Source organism: Oncorhynchus keta, chromosome 10, assembly GCF_023373465.1.
Source record: "Oncorhynchus keta strain PuntledgeMale-10-30-2019 chromosome 10, Oket_V2, whole genome shotgun sequence".
Taxonomy (NCBI): domain Eukaryota; kingdom Metazoa; phylum Chordata; class Actinopteri; order Salmoniformes; family Salmonidae; genus Oncorhynchus; species Oncorhynchus keta.
Genome location: NC_068430.1, coordinates 46636655 through 46659171, shown reverse-complemented (window position 1 = coordinate 46659171; position 22517 = coordinate 46636655). Strand labels below are relative to the sequence as shown.

The window sequence follows — 22517 nt, the reverse complement described above, 5'->3', positions numbered from 1 at the left end:
CTTTAAAATGGAGTGTATAAACAACGCCATTGAAGCTGTCACTGATGTGGCCTATGACCCAGTCACACTTACCTGCCCTCATTGGCTTGAAAGGTCTAGCTTGCCTTCCATCTTTGAGGACATTGGAGCTCGACTAGCTTGTCAATATAGGCAACATTTGCAACACGTCAAAAACTTGAGGTTGAAAGGGATGTGTTGACTCAATTCATTTTTAAAACCGCATGTTTTATTTGTTTTAAAAAATAAAAAGTTTACATTTCATTGTCACTAATAGAAACAGTACGGAAGCACTGAAAGACTGAGAAGCTTCACAGCTCTTCAAGTATGTTCATTCAGTTTATAGATTAGTTTATAGTCTCAGCAGGGGCAGATCCAACAGGCCAGGCCAAGAGTGCGGGGCTTCAAACTGAGCATATTCCGACTCAGTCCTGATCCAATCAAATCAAAGCGAGGCGGCCATCTCTGTCGGCGCCGGAAGTATGTTGTGTACAATCAGGCCCAACGTCGCGTTTAGCTCATCCAATAGAAACAAGTCAAGAACCCATCACTTGCTTGATCCAGTGATAAATTTGATTTTGTCCACAGCAGTGCACTGTAGCTAGTCACATCAAACCTCCCAAAATGAAGAGCGATTTAGTGAAATGGGCAAAGACTGGGATGATTGAGAAGAGGGGCAGAGGAAGACAAACACGGAAGAGAACATATTGGGAGTAAGAAAAGGGAGAAAGGAGAGATTTTAGGGTTAAGGAGAGATTTTAGGGTTAAAGAGAGAAAAGGAAGAGAGATTTTGGATGTAGTGAAAAGGAGAACGGAAAAAGGGTAAAGTCACTAGCCATGTGGATCATCAACATGCCAGCTGTTTACCTTCCCAATCATGCCACAAGAGAAAGCCCTCAAGCATATGCATGAATGACTGCAATAACAAGAAAAATTCAATACCACTTGAATCAATTCTAAAAGCAAGAAAACATCTTCCACGTGTAAACAATTTCACTGCTTGGAGAGAGCGAGAGAAGTAAGTGTGCAGATCTCCTGGCTCCTCATCCTCCTCCTCCTTTCCGCTAAACCTGCCCTTTGTGCTGGCCTGGTTCCACCACATGCATCAGAGGCAGAGTACGGGGTTTGTTAGTTAGTCACCCCCCACCAGGCCTGTCCCTCATTGTTCAGGGAGCCCCGCCCCACCGTCGCCTCCCTTCGTCACTCATTAAGAGAGCCCCACCCCTGTAGGTCAACTAGGGGACAGCAGGAAGCGATCCAGGTACTGCGAGATGACCTCCCAGTTCCTCCACAGGAAGGCGAGGAGGACGACAAAGAGCAGCGTGGAGAAGGTGCGGCTGCGCGTCTTCATCAGGGGCACCACGCAGTTGGCCACGGTGGAGACGAATACCAGGAGCACGGCCATGACGGCTAGCAGTACGTTGATGAGCTTGCCCAGCAAGGTCCGGGCCGTGGCGTTCTCTAGGCCCTCTAGCTGGACCACCTGCTGCTGTTGTTGCTGCAGCTCCATCTTGGAGATACGCGTCTGGCACACCTCCAGAGCCTCCTACATATGGGGGGGGGGGCAGGTTAAACAGGTTGGAATGTCACCAACTCGCTTCACCACAAACACACCCTACCGTAAAACATATCAAGGGGGGAGGAAGAACAAATGGAGTTCAAAGGAGCTAAAAATTACGAGGTAAAAAAATAATCCTTATTTCAATTGTTGACAAAACCCACCTGAATGTCTCTAGCTCTCTCGTAAGACTGATAGGCGATCTTCTCCTCCATGCTGGCCAGCTCCTGCTTCAGGTTCAGGATCTCATTCTGGTGCAGCTCTGTTAAGTCATTCAGCTGCTCCTCTAAACGCTCACACCTGAACACACACACACACGGTACCAATCAAACACTTCCTTTCATTAAACCCCTCCCGACCCTCTGAGGACAAAAAATCAATTTGAACATTTTTTTCCCTGCTTTTGTTACATATACATGTATTATTTTTATTTATTATAAAATGTGTCATGAAAGGAAGTGTTAGTGGAAATGTTTGCTGGTGCTGAGTGATAAGAGTTCCTTTGAACTGAGAAAGTATACCGGTATTCTAAATTTAGTAACAAGGGTATTTTGCATCTCTTAGCAACTTGAGTAACTGCCGAGTTCAGTGAGTATGTACTCTCAGAAAGTATTCATACCCCTTGACTTACTTGACATTTTGTGTTACAGACTAAATTCAAAATGTATTAAATAGATTGTTCTCATGCATCCATCTATACACAATACCCCATAATGGCAAAGTGAAAGCATGTTTAGTTTATTGCAAATATATTGAAAATTAAATATCTCAATTTACATACGTATTCACACCCCGAAGTCAATACATGTTAGAAGCACCTTTGCCCGTGGTTACAGCTGCGAGTCTTTCTGGGTAAAGTCTAAGAGCTTTGCACACTTGGATTGTACCATTTTCCCCCATTATTCTTTTCAAAATTCTTCAAGCTCTGTCAAATTGGTTGTTGATCATTGCTAGACAACCATTTTCAGGGTTTGCCATAGATTTTCAAGCAGATCTAAATTCAAACTGTAAAGAACATTCACTGTCTTCTTGGTAAGCAACTCCAGTGTATATGTGGCCTTATGTTTTATGTTATTATCCTGCTGAAAGGTGAATTCATCTCCCAGTGTCTGGTGAAAAGCAGACTGAACCAGGTTTTCCTCTAGGATTTTACATGTTCTTAGCTCCATTCTGTTTATTTTTTATCCTGAAAAACTCCCCAGTCCTTAATGATTACATGAATACCCATAACAATTCAGCCACCAACTGCATTAAAATATGGAGATAAGAAGTCTAATCTAATGTGTTGTATTGGATTTGCACCAAACATAACAGTTCAAATTTCAGGACAACAATTTGTAAACATGATGAATGTTTTGGAATATTTTAATTCTGTACAGGCTTCCTTTTCACTCCGTCAATTAAGCTAGGTGTGTACTTTTTGAGTAACTACAATGTAACAACTCCAAATCCAGACCTCCATGGGTCTGTATATAAGCACAACAGACAAACATGCCGTGCTTATATACACTGCTCAAAAAAATAAAAGGGAACACTAAAATAACACATCCTAGATCTGAATGAATGAAATATTCTTATTAAATACTTAAATCAAATGTATCAACCCATGGAGGACTGGATTTGGAGTCGTTACATTGTAATGTACTGAAATACACTGACATTTGAACTGTTATGTTTGGTGCAAATCCAATACAACACATTAGATTAGACTTCTTATCTCCATATTTTAATGCAGTTGGTGGCTGAATTGTTATGGGTATTCATGTAATCATTAAGGACTGGGGAGTTTTTCAGGATAAAAAAAATAAACAGAATGGAGCTAAGAACATGTAAAATCCTAGAGCAAAACCTGGTTCAGTCCGCTTTCCACCAGACACTGGGAGATGAATTCACCTTTTAAATGATTTTTTATAAGAACGTCTGCTAAATGACCTCAAGGGCACATCGACAGATGTTTCAACAAGTCAGCTCTGGGATGCGAACCCGTGACCTTTCAGTTACTGGCCTTACACTTTTAACCACTAGGCTACCTGCCACCCAGGTAGCCTTTTCTACAGAAATGTTTGATCAACTAAAATTGCCTTGAAGGTCACACAGTCGATTGACCCATTGGTAACCACTGGTCTAGTCTATTTAATACCGGTTGCGTTGTCGGTTGTGTGTGGCATGCAGTGGCGACCTGTATCTCTCCTCCTGCAGGGCCTGCATGATCATGGTGTAGTCTCTCTGGTAATGGCTTTTCAGGCTGTCAAACGACTCATCCAGCCGACCTTGGCTGTCCCGGAGCTCCTGGACCTCGTGGAGCAGCGTGTCCAAGCCCAAGCTCTGGCCGTGCTCCAGTGTGTTCAAGCCCTTAGAGCTGGGCGGGCCCCCGGGGGCCCCTGTGATGCTGTTGGCCCCAGCCGAGCCGGAGGTGGCACTGGAGCAGTCGTCCTCGCTGCCGTACTTGGGGCTAGAAGCCCCCCCCAGGGTCCTGGACCCCCCAGTCCCCAAAACTTGACCATCTTCCTGGGGCTCGTCCAGGGAGTCCTTCAGGGCAGATATGTTGTCTGCGCTGCCAAACTTGTTGCGGATGAGGGAGGCGATCTCTCGAGGCTTGGACACCACGGCCCCGGCCGCCGAGTGAGTGGCGTGGGAGAAGCTGGAGAGGCCACCGGTGACCTGTTGGAGAGATGGGTCAGTTACTAACTAGGGAGGGAGGGGGGACTACGGTGGTAGTGAAAACACGTGGGACAGAGATACCAGACCTGGGTTCAACTTAGGGATGTGACAAATGGACAATTTTGATAAACGTTTCAACTGCCATTTTCTTTTTACGATTTATCAGAATAAATCTGGTCCTAATGCAATGGTCCTAATGCATGACCGCTGGGCCGGGCAATGAAATTAATACTTCTGTAGTCATATACCCTTAAAGGTGCCTCAGCCACGGCATGTTTGTCTGTAAGGGTACGTTTAAGCTTTTGAAAATGTTGACACAAAAACTCTGGAGATAGTTTCGAAGCGCGACTGAACGAGCATTTTACTTGTCTGGAAAGGAATACCACTTAAGCGGTACTAACTACCAAAAGTGTCACTCAAATAATCAAGAACTGACTGCGCGCAACTTTAGGTCTAAAATTTGTTAAATACCTTAACAAAACATTTAGTAGAACAAATGTCTTCGATAGGAATCGACTGGTAAGATTTTTTTTAAATAAAAGTTTAAAAAACGGAGACTGATTAGTTGCCGTGCTTCGCAAACACTTAGCGAGCGACAGAGAGAGATGGGAGGGGCAGAGTATAGGCAGGTCGGCCACCAGGCAGAATTGTGCACTAGGCCTATCTGTCGGCAATCAGAAGCTGTACCGCACAATGTACTTCGCAATTTCTTAACTTATTGGTTTACTGAAGTTGAGAAACATTATGAACAGGCTAGGAAATTCTACATGCAACAGACCAAAGACTGAACACACACATGCATCATTAGCGAAGAGAAAGAGCAGGCGAGCCACCTGCACTTTGATTTTCATAGTGTGTGGGGGAGGAAATACTTTTTCCATTTGGGATTATTCTTAACGTTAGGAATCCCGATTTAGTTTAAAACGTTTCACACCCCTAGTTCAAATACCACTTAATCTTTCAAATACTTTTAGCGTTTGATTTAGTCTGCCTGGAGTGACTGATGGGTACGGTTTGCGACTCTTCTATAAGTTATTGCACCAGTCAATCCCAGGTAAAGTATGAAATTATTTCGAATAGTATTTAGGAACCCAGGTCTGAGACATACATATTCTACACACAATCTATTGAATTCTGTTCGAAACTGTGTGCTGCTAATTACTCTGAAAAGGACAGGTGGCTAAGACCAGACAAACTAGATTTTGATGGTGGCGGTGGTAGTACTCACATTAACAGTTGCAGTGGCACACTAGTGGTAGAAATAACACTGGTGAAAAATAAGTGGGATGACCTCATAAGGAAAGTACATGTGATGTTAAAATGTTCATAACGCTAACCTTAGCGCCCACGCCCTTGAGGCCTTGGTGCATGTCTCGGAGCACGTCTTTGGGATGACGGGGGATACCGTTGTGTTCCACCTCTCTCAGTTTGCGATGGTAGTGCTCCAGCTTCCTCTGCAGCTGCTGGATGGTCTGGGCCGACTTCTGGTTCTTCTTCTCAAACACCTGTTTGATGCGGGCACTCTGCTGCTTGTCCGCGTTGTTGGCCAGCTTCAGGTACTCGGCCACGTTGTCGTCTCTGGCCGTCTGCTCAATCTTGATCTGCTCTGTGAGCTTGAGGATCTTCTGCTGCAGCTGGGCGATGGCCTGTTTTGTGCGCTGGGGGTCGGGGGTGGTGTCGACCGAGTCCAGCCCGTAACCGTCGGCTCCGCAGGAGAGGGCGTTGGGCGATACGGCCGGGCCGGAACCGTCCAGACAATCCAGCTGACTCAGGTAAGACAGAGTAACGAGGAGGAAGAGAATATAGGAGGAGAGAAGGATAGATCAGAGACTGTCGTATAAGATTGAGGAAGAGCATTAAAAGTAGCCTAAATGGAGTGGAAAGTAACTATAAGGCAAACATGATCAAATCAGCCAACACCATATCATCATAATACAGAGTCTCCAATCAAAAACACATTTTGACCAATGTGTAAAATAATGTTAATTGTGTAGATAATCACCTAAGAAAACCCAGTGATCCAAACCTCATGTCTCTATCATAATCCCTTCAAAAATTAGTTTTTACCCTTGTAGGATGGTGACTAAATGACAACCTATTTTTTATATCACACACACAACCGTTCAAAAGTTCGGGGTCACTTAGAAATGTCCTTGTTTTTGAAAGAAAAAAAGTTGCTTTTGTCCATCAAAATAACATCAAATTGATCAGAAATACAGTGTAGACATGGTTAATGTTGTGAATGACAATTGTAGCTGGAAACAGCAGATTTTTAATGGAATATCTAAATAGGTGTACAGAGGCCCATTATCTGCAACCATCACTCCTGTGTTCCAATAGCACGTTGTGTTAGCTAATCCAAGTTTATCATTTTAAAAGGCTATTTAAATCATTAGAAAACCCTTATTCAATTATGTTAGCACAGCTGAAAACTGTTGTTCTGCTTAAATAAGCAATAAAACTGGCCTTCTTTAGACTAGATGAGTATCTGGAGCGTCAGCATTTGTGAGTTTGATTACAGGCTCAAAATTGCCAGAAACAAAGAACTTTCTTCCGAAACTCATCAGTCTATTCTTGTTCTGAGAAATGAAGGCTATTCCATGTGAGAAATTGCCAAGAAATGGAAGATCTCGTACAACGCTGTGTACTACTCCCTTCACAGAACAGCGAAAACGGGCTCTAACCAGAATATAAAGAGTCGGAGGACCTGGTGCACAACTGAGCAAGAGGACAAGTACATTAGTGTGCCTAGTTCGAGAAACAGCCGCCTCCCATGTCCTCAACTGGGAGCATCATTAAATAGTACCCACAAAAACACCCGTCTCAACGTCAACAGTGAAGAGACGACTCCGGGATGCTGGCTTTCTAGGCAAAATGGTTTTCAAATGATCAATTAGCCTTTTAAAATTATAAACTTGGATTAGCTAACACAACATGCCATTGGAACACAGGAGTGATGGTTGCTGGTAATGGACCTCTGTATATATTCCATTTAAAAAAACTTAATCAGTTTCCAGCTACAATAGTCATTTACAACATTAACAATGTCTACACTGCATTTCTGATCAATTTGATGTTATTTTAAAATGGACAAAATAAAAACCAAGGACATTTCTGCGTGACCCCGAACTTTTAAACCGTAGGGTATATCTCTATCGCGTCGGCTAGGCTGGATTCGGTGAAAGGAAACTCGTAGCCTTAATTCTGACAGGCTCACTTTCCCATTGAACTAGTCGTCATTCTCGAATCCGCAGGACATAAAACAATAGAGGTCAGATGGATATCGATTGAGACATGAAATATACGCTTTTCATATTAAGTCGAAATTCCTCTTTTGAAGATTCCTCATAAAAACAAGCGTTGCTCAGTGAAATGGCAATGGATTACTGAGCATGTTCCAAGCTTTTTATTGTCAAAGCCTTTTACATTTAATGACATTTGTGAAATGCTCCTTTTGTGACCCGCGGAAACAACTGAGGACAACGACAAAATTGTAAATCCTCATATCAACAGAGCTCTGTGCTCATTATCGGATATATTAAGATACAAAACCTGACCCTTTTGGACATAACGTTAATGACACATTAGAGAAAGACCCCACTGAACGATTCAGAACACGAATAATCAGATGTCTTGGCAAAATGCATTTTATAACATAAGGAAGCTTTGGGTTTGTGGTAGATTCTGCTATTATAACATACAGAAATGACATTTTCCCCCCCTCTGGGCAGTGGCTGGACACCCTACATAATGTTACCTCAGACTGACTTACCACAAAGGAGCATGTTAATAATTTGTAAAAAAAAAAAACAGCCAAGTCGTACCTTCCATAAATAATCTCCAGAGGAATCCATGTCTATATACTGAGCAGTAATCCATCAGACAGGGATGCCATACACAGTGTGTGTGTGTGTGTAACTTCCCTACTCACGGTAAATGAGGTGGCTTAACTGAATAAGCTAAAGCTTTATTCTCAAACAAAAAAAATAAATGTTATGTTCTCAAATCTATTTTCTACACAGAGAGGTGGGATTCTAGAATGTCGGTGCTGGAGATCGGACCATAAATCATTAATTCTGGCCTGTTCTGGGGGGTTGGGCCAGGCGAAGGCCACTAACTACAGTGGAGTTGCACTCCCATCCCACCTTCCATCACTGTCAGTTCAGACAGCTTATGTAACAGACAGCCCAGTGGGGGTGGACAGGACTTTTGCTTTCTCAAAGACCGACAGACTGTGTCGCTCAACTACAGACACATCCAGATGCTACTGTAGCTAGCCACGAGCCTGTTAGCTGCTCATGTAACACGAGTTAATTACAGTTCACACAGTAGGTCTGCTGTTGGTGGAACAGACTGCTCAGGTTGGTTATCCTACTGCCCGATTCATACCCTTCCTGCTCAAAAGGCTTGGTGGTGTCATCAAGCATTGTGAGGTGACTGCTAGGGTTATGCACTGCGCATGATGGGTATACCTCAGACACAATGATGGGCTAGTTGTACTAGTTGTCTAGGAGTTCAACAATCCCAACAGTGTGAAGGATTTAGAAATGCACTGTCCTGCTACTAAGTCAGTCAGTATTCATTCATTGGCAAAATATTGTTAATACAGTGTACTCAATTTCTATGGATTTGAGCAATTCCAGCGAGGACCAGTCTACAACTAAAATGTTGGAGGACAGTGTCAGAGATGTCAGGGAACCATCTGCTTTTCAGCTTGTTTTGGCCTGCAAGTCAAGCCTTCGCTGGCTGACCTGAAGTACTCTTGGAGACAGCCACAGCTAAATATAGAAAGGCTTAGAGCACATAGTGACCAACACACATACACACACTGACCTGCCAGTAATGACAGTTCCTTTCACTCCTTCATCCAAGAACATCCAGAGGAAGGCAAGTCAGTTAGCCCAATATGATCCATTTCATTTCACAGTAAATCATCATGAATTTCTGACCTTCCAATACTGCGCTTCCATTTAGATATGCGTTTTCTCTAGCAGCAGCTGCTTGTTTATTACATGTTTTGTTTTAAATATAAGTGAAAAGCTTGCAGTGGCCAGTCTGCACCAGTGGGTAGGTTTTACAGGGGATCAACCCCTGCAGGGCCCAAGTTTCAACTCACCCTGTCAGGCTCCTCAGTGGAGTGGTACCCGGAAGTGAGCAGCATGTCGGCCAGGGCGGGGCTGGTGGGCGTGTCCGTGGTGGAGGAGGAGCGCGGGCGGCCAGCCTGCAGCAGCATAACCTCCTGTGTACTCCTCCGGTGGATCTGGGGGCTGCCTTTCTGGGGGGGGTCCCCGGTCCCCCCCGCCTTAGTGCGGCGGCTCTGCAGACTGGTCCCTCGCTTCATTATGGGGGGCGCGCCACGGATTTGCTGCAGAACGCGGCTCAGAGCTGCAGGGGGAGCGGAGGAAGTAGTGTGGGGGTCAGAGTCCGGACCGGGTGCCGAGTGGGTGTCCCCAACCTCTGGCCCCCCACCGTCAGGGGGCTCAAGGGCGGGGCCACCTGAGGAGGAGGCGGCGGCGTCGTGCGGGGAGACGGACGAGCGGCGGCGCTGCGGCTGGAAAAGCTGCTTCAGGCCGTGGCCAAGCGCGCCCATGTTCTCCAGTGCATTGTGGGTGATTTTGGACAGGCCGTGCTCCGACTCAGATGCCCTTCGGCCAACCTCCTGCTCCACCCGACCTCCCGCATCCGGCTCCTCAGGACTCTGCTCACTACTAGTCTGATCCATCAGGGGGCGCCAGGCTGATGCTCAGCCACAGTGTTAACTCTGGGGGTGCGGGGGTCTAGCTACGCCCCAACACCACACCCCCTTTGAGAGGCAGCTTCAAAAGTCGGGAAGCAAGGAGTATGGCGCTCACTCACTCGGGCCCTGTGCGCATGCATGCGGATTGGCTCAAAGACATGCTCGTCTAACACAAAAAGGAAAATTAATGGATTATGACATGCAACAGTGAGTGGATGGGACAAAAGAAAGGACCAGAATTAAAACAATGATTACAAAAAGCAGCAGAGTTTGAACTCGTGTCAGCTTTGAGACATTGAGGCTTGAGTTTAGTTGACTCGATTTATATATATTTGTATGTTCAAATATTATTTTTCTATTACAATATTACACTGAACAAAAATATAAAAACGCAGCATGTAAAGTTTTGGTTCCATGTTTCATGAGCTGAAATATAAGATCCCAGAAATGTTCCATACGCACAAAAAGCTTCTCTCAAATTGTGTGCACAAATTAGTTTACGTCCCTGTTAGTGAGCATTTCTCCTTTGACAAGACAATCCATCCACCTGACAGATTTCATCCTGTTTAATCAAGAAGCTGATTAAACAGGATGATCATTACACCGGTGCACCTTGTGCTGGGACAATAAAAGCCCACTCAAAACCGTGCAGTTATCACAATACAATGCCACAGATGTCTCAAGTTGAGGCAGCGTGCAATTAGCATGCTGACTGCAGGAATGTCCAGCAGAGCAGTCACCAGAGAAGGCAATGTTAATTTCTCTACCATAAGCCACCTCCTGCCAAATTCTCTCAAATTACGTTGTAGGTCCAACCAGCCACACAACCACGTGTATGGCCTCGTGTGGGCGAGCGGTTTGCTGATGTCAACATTGTTAAAAGACTGCCCCATGGTGGCTGTGGGGTTATGGTATGGGCAGGAATAAGCTATGGACAACAAACACAATTGCATTTTAAATCAATGCCAATTTGAATGCACAAAGACACCATGACGAGATCCTGAGGTGCCCAGCATCTGTATTCCCAGTCATGTGAAATCCATAGAGTCGGGTCTAATGAATAGATTTAAATTGACTGATTACCTTACACGAACTGTAACTAAAATCTTTGAAATTGTTGCATTTATATTTTTGTTCAGTATGGTAAATCCATATGAGCCAAACCACAACGTCTGTGATGTCCAAACCCACTTATAAAACAACTCTACTATAGAAAGCAGTCTTCTACAGCAATGACGGGTGTCGTGCTAAACAAAATACTTTCCAAAAACAATTTCTGAAATGCTGGGGTTTTATTGTACAGTTTCCATAGATAGTGGCACTTCAGTGTGTCATATTGCAAACGCAATTTTAGAGGAAGAAAGCATGTCACAGGACCTGGGTTAACTAGCCTAATCTGACTGTGGTTTCCTTGTCAGGCAGAGGTTAACAAACACTGCCTTAATTTGTTATTTACTTAGACAGTCGTTTGTAGTCTAATATAAGATACACAGCATTTCAGAAACTATTTCTTTACTAAAATGGGTTGGAAAAAAACATATCATTTGAGGATTTCGAATGAGTTTAAAGTAAATAGTATGAAAAAGATGAGTAATAATGAAACAAAATATAAATGAATATAATGGAATCTTCTGGTGGGTTCTTATCTGGCTGAGGCACCCAGAGTTGCACCATGATATCCCTGTAGAGAGCCTGGACCTCAGAGACCAGATCAAGCATGGAGCCGTGAGCGGAGATGGCTAAGGCTAAATCCACATCGTCTGAGAGTTGAGCTCCAGGAAGGCACTTTATATAAAGACTGTATTTTACTTAGCACTGCATAGAAAGGGGGAAGAGATATGGAGGAAGAGAGCGCGAGGGGAAAGGAGAGAGCAAGAAGAAACAGGTGGCAAGAAAGAGGGGGAAAAAAAGAAAGAGCCAGGGAGATAGATCTTACCCTCCGTCCAGCTTCTCCTCTTTCCGGCTTACAGCTCAGGAGTGGCTGCGGAGGAAGAAGTCAACATCAGAGGGAAATCACTATCAAAATGGAACCAATGACGAGGGACTCCTCCTAGAATACATTTTGAGAAGTCCTCATCTTAACAGCAAACATCTCCACTGCCCTGTGCACACTCAAAATATGAGACCATGACATGAAGGTGTGTGGAAAACCTCACAGTGATGACTCCATACAGATTACTCAGGAGTAGAGGTCAACCGATTAATCGGAATGGCCGATTAATTAGGGCCGATTTCAAGTTATCACAATCGGAAATCTGTATTTTTGGGCACCGATTTGCCGATTTTTAAAAATGTAACTAGGCAAGTCAGTTAAGAACACATTCTTATTTTCAATGAAGGCCTAGGAACGGTGGGTTAACTGCCTTGTTCAGGGGCAGAACGACAGATTTTCACCTTATCGGCCCGGGAGATCCAATCTTGCAACCTTACAGTTAACTAGTCCAACGCAATAACGACCTGCCTCTCTCTTGTTGCAATCTACGAGGAGACTGCCTGTTATGCGAATGCAGTAAGCCAAGGTAAGTTGTTAGCTAGCATTAATCTTATCTTATAAAAAAACAATCATAATCACTAGTTAACTACACATGGTTGATGATATTACTAGATATTATCTAGTGTGTCCTGTGTTGCATATAATCTGACTGAGCATACAAGTATCTAAGTATCTGACTGAGCGGTGGTAGGCAGAAGCAGGCGCGTAAACATTCATTCAAACAGCACTTTTGTGCGTTTTGCCAGCAGCTCTTCATTGTGCGTCAAGCATTGCGCTGTTTATGACTTCAAGCCTATCAACTCCCGAGATGAGGCTGGTGTAACAGAAGTGAAATGTAACAGAAGTGAAATAGCTAGTTAGCGCGCGCTAATAGCATTTCAAACGTCACTTGCTCTGAGCCTTTTAGTAGTTGTTCCCCTTGCTCTGCATGGGTAACGCTGCTTCAATGGTGGCTGTTGTCGTTGTGTCCCTGGTTCAAGCCCAGGGAGGAGTGAGGAGAGGGACCGAAACTATACTGTTACACTGGAAATACTAAAGTGCCTATAAGAACATCAAATAGTCGAAGGTTAATTATAGAGGGAAATAGTCCTATAATAACTACAACCTAAAACTTCTTACCTGGGAATATTGAAGAATCATGTTAAAAGGAACCACCAGCTTTCATATGTTCTCATGTTCTGAGCAAGGAACTGAAACATTAGCTTTCTTACATAGCACATATTGCACTTTTACTTTCTTCTCCAACACTTTGTTTTTGCATTATTTAAACCAAATTGAACAGGTTTCATTATTTACTTGAGGCTAAATTGATTTTATTGATGTATTATATTAAGTTAAAATAAGTGTTCAAAACTTTGACTCAAAGCTTGAGAGACGCTGACCAGCAGAGCTCCTTTTGTGCAGTGAGCAAAGAACCTGCTTTTGAGTCAAAGCCTTCATCCCAAATGGAACCAAATCCCCCTACATAGTACACTACTTTTGATGGGCTCTGGTCAAAAAGTAGTGCACTATACATGGGACAGGGTGCCGCGTCGGACAGAGTAAGTGCCTGTCAGTGGAACCCACCAACCACACCAGTCGCCCAATCCGCACAAAACTAAAGGAAGAGGAAAAGGGAAAGAATTCAGTCACCACCAGTTTACTGGCACCAGCAGGACACGATGCCTCCCACACAACTCCCTACCCACTCGCAAATTATGATACATCACCAGAATTTCCCCTCACATCAGCAGATTGGAGGACGCAGAAAGAAACGCAACGCCCAAATACAGCATAGAAAAACACACTACTAATGACAGAGTGAAAGTATCCCAAATGGATAGGATTGAGAGATTGTTTCATTTGAGTAAGTCCCTTCCTCATAGCTGGAACACTAAGCCTGTAACATTAACCCAACACTGAGGTAACACTATGGCTAATCTCGCCAAGAAGCGCTGCACACTTAGCCGTAACTAACACTTGACCTCACCAAATAGGCTAAAGTAGATGTCAACAACAGGCATATATATCTGCATACTCCTCATCTATCAGTGGAAATCCCCTAACGCTCTTACCCGTTCCCCTCCTCATTTCACCCCATGTTTAACTTATTGCATGCGAGACTGAAAGGTCCGGCTATATATAGGCTCATTTGCAGGCCTGAATTCACTGAGGGGACACAGTGGTTAACAAGTGAGCAGGTAGGCTACACAGAAACTAAACAAAAGCACACACAGTGACATGCATGTTCCACAGAGTGATTAGGGAGTCTAATGGCATTATGAATGCATTATTAAATAGACAGGAGTGACTCCAAGACTCGGCACAGCTATTGTACGTCACTGTCAACAAGCAGGCACCCCAAACCATCGTATGGATAAAACACCCTCTGCCACAATCAGATAGGCTCATAGGCTAATGGAACACAAGCCCTAATGCTGTAATATCAGACTACCTACTGCCACAGATTTAGTCCAAAATGCATATCCACTGCTGCAGTTTCAAACATCCATTTTACTTATCTAGGCAAGTCAGTTAAGGACAAATTCTTATTTACAATGACGGCCTAGGAACAGTGGTTTAATTGCCTTGTTCACGGGCAGAACGGCAGATTCTGACCTTGTCGGCTCGGGGATTCGATCTGGAAACCTTTCGGTTACTGGCCCAACGCTCTAACCACTAGGCTACCTGCCGCCCCGATCTACAAGTACATGGACAAGTGTACGAACAGACATTCACACAGTGAAGCACACCATGACACCCCAGTCTCTTTTCCTCCTTTAGGGTGCTACATTATCTCTGTCTGAAGTGAGTCAGCCAACACTTTCCTATCACTGGGAAGATCTCAATTGCATCCTCCCTCCTTCTCAAAACCCATTGGATGAGAAAGCCAGAGGTCACTTCCCTCTGACCTTCTCCTCCAATGGGTTTTGAGAAGGAGTTGAGGAGAGGAGTTGAGGAGAGGACGCGAGGAGTATGCAATTGAGATCACCCCCCTCTTCCCCTCGGCCACCTCATGCACTGCAGCCTTCCAAGGTCACACCAGCATGTGTGTAATGTGTGTGTGTCTCTCTCTATAGTCTATACTGAATGTGCCTACATGGAGAAGATACTTAATGCAAATGTATCTACCACATTTGCAACCATATCTGTACTTGTGTCCATTCACTGTAACGGTCTACTTTCACATGGCATCTACAGCAGGGCCCTTTGTCCAGGAGGAGGACAACGTCTTAATGAGCTGTGTCTGCCTGCATCCATCTTCTCATCTATTTTTACCACTGTTCATCTACCAAAACCTATTCTTCATTCTGATGAAAGCCAACATGGCTGTAACATTAATGCCACAACTATTTCAGGCTCCATTTTTTAAAGCTCAAAAGCAGCCTTCTTTTTCCCAAAAATAGCTCTCGGAAAGGTGCAATTGGCAATTAGTCTAGGATCCCTTTAGTTTGGCTAGCTACTTTAGTTTGGCTTTACTGGGAAGCATACCTTGAATTCCGGTCATCAGCAGGCCTATTGGGATTTCACTGCATAGAAAAGGCCTAAGTATTCCAAGGAAATTTCCAAAACCCACTTCCTTTGAACACTCTTTCAAAGTACAAGAGCTGGGATGTTCTTTCCTCTTCGGTCAACAGTTTCCACTGATGTTTCGGGATGTCACATGCTGAAGTGAAAGAGGGTAGAAATATGTCAGGGCAGGTTTTCAAACATCTTTACCATTAACCCAATGAGTCCCACCATATCGCTGGTGCTTTTTGGACTTCTAAACCAATTTAAACCTTGTGTTTGAGCTTCTGGTTTGTACAATTGAATTGGTCTATTTCTTCTGCATCCGTAGATTCCATTAGTCTGTGTGCTTAGTGGGGGCTGAGCTAGAGCGGTGTTTGTGAGACAAGGGCGTAGAGTCCAAAGAGCTCTTCTACATAGAAGATCATTGGAAATCCCAGGACATAGAGTCTATAATAAGCTCACAGTTTCTGTCAAACTCCACACAATTAATTCTGTACTTACAGCATTCATCATGTTTTTGCTTTGGTGGACCTGATTGTATTGACATTTGTCGATAAAACTCATGAACGCACCGGTTGTATGACAAATTGTTGTGTTCTACTTGTAATCCTGGTTGTCCTATAAAGAAAATGGTTGTAAACAAAATTGTATTTGTGAAGCTAATGTAGGGGCTGAACATGCAGACAAATGAAAGTCAGATATGATATTTGCTGGGATCTCAGGACTGATAGGGTTAAGATCATGGTTCATCCATGGCCTACAAATTTACTTAAATATGATCATAATGCTTTTGAGAAACTCCCTGGAGTTCAATTACACATGTGTGACTCACTCATAACTGTGGTATCAAGTATCAAAAGTATAAATTATTTAAAGTTCCTTATATTAAAGCAAACCAGATGGCACCATTTTCTTGTATTAATTTACAGAAAGCCATGGGCACACTCCAACATTCAGACATAATTTACAAATGAAGCATGTGTGTTTAGTAAGTCCGCCAGATCAGAGGCAGTAGGGATGACCAGGGATGTTCGGTTGACAAGTGCGTGAATTTGACTGTTTTCCTGTCCTGCTAAGCATTCAAAATGTAACGACTACTTATGGGTGTCAAGGAAAATGTATGGAGTGAAAAGTATAATATTTTCTTAAGGAATGTAGTGAAGTAAAAGTAGTCAAAAATATAAATAGTAAAGTAAAGTGCAGATAACCCCAAAACAACTATTTAAGTAGTACTTTCAAGTATTTTTACACCACTGGACTTACTTAATACAGTACATTCTCCAGATTCAATTTGCTATTGCACTGCATATCCTTCTGTCTAGTCCAGTGGGCTGTCATAAACACTAAGACAAAACAGGTGCACAGACACTGGCCTGGGATAGGCAAACCAATGCCAACATCTTTGCGTTGACAGGCCTACCTGTCAACGCAAAGCACTAGAATAGCTAGGCCTAATACAATCCTGGCTAAATCGTGTGAGATTAGTTCAACTGCCACAATCAGTCGGCTACCTAGATAGCCAACTTTGCCTCCACTGAGTATCTTATTTCTGTGAGCTTGCTATTTCTTAGTTAACTGACTGAGATCGATTTTCCAATCAATGAAATAATAGTTGTGTGGGGGTTATTTTTACAATAGGAGACATTAGCTAATTGACGACCGAGCTAAACGCAGAGCTGTTAGCGCAATTAATCCGATAAACGTAATCAGACAGATAGCCGTTGATAAATGTGTTTGCTGCAAGATATGTGGAGGTGTTCACGCCCAAAACCGGACTGTGCGTAATTAGCTAGCGTTAAAAAACACTTGGTTATTTACAATCACACTTCAATCTAACGGCAAGGTATTGCTAAGCAAATGACTACATACCTTAACTACCGAGATTATAAAGTGGAAAAGAACAATTATCCCATCCCATTTCAGAATAGAAAATGACAGCCGCGCAAACGTCACCGTCAGTGGCCAAACACTACCGCCAGCATCATCAATATGAGCATGGTATGAGCATTTAGCTAGCTATTAGCATAGGTGTGGATTTTTTTTTAATCGAGGCTAGCTAATGTTACATCCACTATCGTGGACAGGCCTAATTAAAACGCTAACCTGGCAATAGACAAAACATGAAAAAGATGGTTTGTTTTCAAACACACTTTTGTTGTTGCGTATGGCTAATGATCTCACAGACAGCCTGAAAACATCCACCCACCCGGTGTTTTGTAGGATGTAACGACATAGCTAGCTAACGTTAGCTAGCAGGTTTGTGACCGTGGATTTCCACCGCAGCACATCCCGACGTTACACAGGCTGAGTGGCGTCCATGCTACTCCCTCCCAGTTAGATACCACACTGAATAACAAGTTACACCTATTTAACTATTTACTAACTTAGCCAACATTAATAGCAAACGTTAGCTAGTTTAATTCAATGACAATGTATCTAGCGCGCATATGTTTATTGGAAATGTGTGATAGGGCATGGTTGATCATATATGAATGCTGACACACCCCAACACAAACCGTAGTCAGCTCATGCCCAAACAATAATGACACATTCAAGTAAATCACTTGCACCCACACAACTAGCTAACGCTTATCTAGTAAGATAGAACAGGTTGTTTGGGAGTAACGTTAGCTAAGGGTGGCTAGATAGGTTTAGCGATAGCCAGCTAAATCGAGCTAGCCAGCCTGCTACTACACAGCTCGCTTAGCTAACACCAGGTTGAACACAAGTTGATAAACAATACACCTCTTTCGAGAATATACAACTAAAAAATGAGCAATTCTATACCCGACATTGATATTACAGTTCTCCAATCAAACTATATTGTGTAATTTACCTATTACAACTTACATGGGCGCTGAGAGGATTGTGTTGATGAACGTTCATTTCTCCCGATGGAACACTCCCACGATGACGTCATAGAGCGTTTTCAACGTAGGTGGTGATAGGGCAACTCATCTGACATTTATTTTGATATGGAGCAGACAAACCGTCTGGTAAGATACTTCAATATTATAATGTAAAAGGTAAAAAAAAACATCTATATATATATATGTATGGGCTCTGGAGCGGCAGAGCGGGCTAAGGCACTCTACTACAGTCCCTGGTTCGAATTCAGGCTGTATCACATCCGGCCTTGATTGGGAGTCTCATAGGACAGCTCATAATTGGCCCAGCGTCGTCCGGGTTTGTCCAGGGTAGGCTGTCTGAAGGCCGCCTTCATTGCAAATAAGAATTTGTTCTTAACTGCCTTGCCTAGTTAAATAAACGTTAAATAAATCAAATTTAAAAAAATATGTAGGAAGGGATAAGGAAAAAGTGACTGGTAGTAGGATTAATAATATTAATATATAGCAGTGTAAACAGGGCTGAAAAGTGACTGGTAACAGGAATATATAAATACTATAGTAATATACTAATGGTATTTTTTAATATTTTTTTATTTCACCTTTATTTAACCAGGTAGGCTAGTTGAGAACAAGCTCTCATTTGCAACTGCGACCTGGCCAAGATAAAGCATAGCAGTGTGAACAGACAACACAGAGTTACACATGGAGTAAACAATAAACAAGTCAATAACATAGTAGGGAAAAAAATCTATATACACTTGTGTGCAAAAGGCATGAGGAGGTAGGTAATAAATAGGCATGAGGAGTGAATAATTTCAATTTAGCAGATTAACACTGGAGTGATAAATGATCAGATGAACATGTGCAGGTAGAGATACTGGTTTGCAAAAGAGCAGAAAAGTAAATAAAATAAAAACAGTATGGGGATGAGGTAGGTAAATTGGGTGGGCTATATACCGATGGACTATGTTCAGCTGCAGCGATCGGTTAGCTGCTCAGATAGCAGATATTTAAAGTTGGTGAGGGAGATAAAAGTCTCCAACTTCGTTCCAGTCGCAGGCAGCAGAGAACTGGAAGGAAAGGCGGCCAAATGAGGTTTTGGCTTTAGGGATGATCAGTGAGATACACCTGCTGGAGCGCGTGCTATGGGTGGGTGTTGCCATCGTGACCAGTGAACTGAGATAAGGTGGTGCTTTACCTAGCATAGACTTGTAGATGACCTGGAGCCAGTGGGTCTGGCGACAAACATGTAATATATAATATATACAGTGCATTCAGAAAGCATTCAGACCCCTTGACTTTTTCCAAAAAGGTTTATGTTACAGCCTTATTCTAAAATCATCTTTTTCCCGTTGATCAATCTAAACACAATACCCCATAATGAAGAAGCAAGAACAGGTTTGTAGACATTTTTTGCAAATTTATATGAAATATTTTTATTTTATTTTACCTTTATTTAACCAGGCAAGTCAGTTAAGAACAAATTCTTATTTTCAATGACGGCCTAGGAACAGTGAGTTAACTGCCTGTTCATGGGCAGAACGACAGATTTTGTACCTTGTCAGCTCGGGGGTTCAAACTTGCAACCTTTCGGTTACTAGGAATTCTGGACCTCTGTCAGAGTGACCATCGTGGTCTTGGTCACCTCCCTGACCAAGGCCCTTCTCCCCCGAATGCTCAGTTTGGCCGGGAAGCCAGCACTAGGAAGAATATTGGTGGTTCCAAACTGCTTCCATTTAAGAATGATGGAGGTCACTGGGTTCTTGGGGACCTTCAATGCTGCAGGAATTTTGTGGTACCCTTCCCCAGATCTGTGTCTTGACACAATCCTGTCTTGGAGCTCTACAAACAATTCCTTTGACCTCATGGCTTGGTTTTACGTCTGACATGCATTGTCAACTGTGGGAGCTTATATAGATAATTGTCGTTGAAATTACCACCAGGGACACCTGAAGTCAATCTTAAATTAATCCTTCTTTATTATCAGCAAGCTGGAGAGGTTCCAACAAACTTAATGCACCAAGTAGTACACATCTGTCAGGAGCTCCGCCGGGGCAGTCCCATTAGTTCTTATATACTGCTTCAACAGACAAGTTATATTTGCATGATTTAGCTTATTCATTCAATACCTCATGAGGCTTCTTCTCTCCAAGCTGAGACCTTTGAAACTGAGACACCCTTTTCAGTTCTCAAAACAATGTTCTGGGCGTACTGACAAATTGCTTATACTGATAGTGAGGATTCCTCCCAGGCACGATCAACCAGTCACATGCATGAAATCAGTCTAATTGGTTATTAGAAAAGCACAAACATAAAATGTTCCTTCACACAGGTGTGTGCCTTTCCAAATCATGCCCAATCATTTAAATTTACCACAGGTGGACTCCAATCAAGTTGTAGAAACATCTCAAGGATGATAAATGGAAACAGGATGCACCTGAGCTCAATTTTGAGTCTCATAGCAAAGGGTCTGAAAACTTGTAAATAATGCATTTCTGTTTTTCATTTTTAATAAATGTGCAAACATTTCTACTAACCTGTTTTCACTTTGTCATTGTGGGGTATTGTGTGTAGATTATTTAATCAATTTTAGAATACGGCTGCAATGTAACAAAATGTGGAAACAGTCAGGGGATCTAAGTACTTTCTGAATGCACTGCACATGTAAACATGAGTAATAGTGACCAGTAGCAGGATAAATCAATAGATACTAATTAGCAGAAGCATAGATATGTGCATGTGCATGTGTGGTGTCAGTAATGAGTGTGTGAGTGAGGGTGTATGTGATTGTGTGTGTGTGTGTGTGTGTGTGTGTGTGTGTGTGTGTGTAAGAGTGACAATGAAAGTGTGTGTCTGAGGGGGTAGAGACTTGTGGTTCGGCATAGTCAGTGTGGATAGTTTGTGGGAGAGGGAGAGCAGTAGTTGTTAGCCATTATAGTCTTATGGCCAGGGGATAGAAGTTGCTTAGGAGTCTGTTGGTCTGAGCCTTGATGTACTGGTACTGCCTGCAGGATGGGAGCATGGAGAACAGTCCATTTCTTTGGTGGCTGGGGTCTTGGGCAATTTCTCAGGCCTTTCTCAGACACCGCCTGACGTGAACGTCCTGGATGGCTGGGAGCTCACTGCCAGTGATGCACTGGGCCGCCGCATCACCCTCTGTCGGGCCTTCTGGTTGACTTTTTCCACAATGTTCTCAATGGTGCAGCTGTAAAAGTTCCTGACGATCTGAGGGTCCATGACAGATTGTTTCTGCCTCCTGAGGGAGAAAAGGCGCTGCTGTGCCTTCTTCACGACTGTTCTGGTGTGAGAAGAACATGTTAAGTCCTCAGTGATGCGAACAACGAGGAACTTTTTTTAATTTCACCTTTATTTAACCAAGTAGGCAAGTTGAGAACAAGTTCTCATTTACAACTGCGACTTGGCCAAGATAAAGCAAAGCAGTGGGACAAAAACAGCAACACAGAGTTAGACATGGGATAAGCAAATGTACAGTCAATAACACAATAGAAAAATATGTATGCAGTGTGTGGAAATGACAAAAGGAGGTAAGGCAATAAATAGGCCACAGTGGCGAAGCAATTACAAATGAGCAATTAACTCTGGAGTGATAGATGTGCAGATGAGGATGTGCAAGTAGAAATACTGGTATGCAAAAGAGCAGAAAAACAAAAACAAATATGGGAATAAGGTCAGTAGTTGGTTGGATGGGCTTTTTACAGATGGGCTGCGTACAGCTGCAGTGATGCTTAAAGTTAGTGAGGAAGATAATAGTCTCCAACTTGGTGATTTTTGCAATTTGTTCCAGTCATTGGCAGCAGAGAACTGGAAGGAAAGGCAGCCAAAGGAGGTGTTGGCTTTGGGGATGACAAGTGAAATATACCTGCTGGTGCGTGTGCTACGGGGGGGGGTGTTGCTATGGTGACCAGTGAGCTGAGATAAGGCGGAGCTTTACCTAGCAAAAACGTATAAATTACCTTGAACCGGTGGGTTTGGCAACAAATATGTAGCGAGGACCAGCCAACAAGAGCATGCAGGTCGCAGTGGTGAGTAGTTTATGGGGCTTTGGTGACAAAACGGATGGCACTGTGATAGACTGCATCCAATTTGCTGAGTAGAGTGTTGTAGACTATTTTGTAAATTACATCGTCAAGGATCAGTAGGATAGTCAGTTTTACGAGGGTATGTTTGGCTGCATGAGTGAAGGAAGCTTTGTTGCGAAATAGGAAGCCA

At 43.2% G+C, this 22517-nt stretch overlaps 1 protein-coding gene across 6 annotated transcripts; it reads right to left on the bottom strand.

The window, feature by feature from the left end:
- Positions 1-204: 204 nt before the first annotated feature.
- On the bottom strand, positions 205-18414 carry tmcc1b (transmembrane and coiled-coil domain family 1b). Of its 6 annotated transcripts, none has more exons than XM_035778426.2 (8): positions 18289-18414; positions 15418-15592; positions 11890-11934; positions 9333-10119; positions 5554-5979; positions 3696-4216; positions 1720-1855; positions 205-1543 (listed from the first exon to the last, which is right to left on the bottom strand). In XM_035778426.2, exons 4-8 carry the CDS (start codon positions 9936-9938, stop codon positions 1229-1231), a joined length of 2004 nt encoding a protein of 667 aa, XP_035634319.1. In that variant the 5' UTR covers positions 9939-10119; positions 11890-11934; positions 15418-15592; positions 18289-18414; the 3' UTR covers positions 205-1228. The 6 variants fall into 6 exon arrangements, with proteins under 6 accessions (XP_035634319.1, XP_052383152.1, XP_035634320.1 ...); XM_052527192.1 differs by having other exon boundaries at positions 9333-9601; positions 18275-18367; XM_035778427.2 differs by having other exon boundaries at positions 18275-18363.
- Between the last annotated feature and the right edge of the window lie 4103 nt (positions 18415-22517).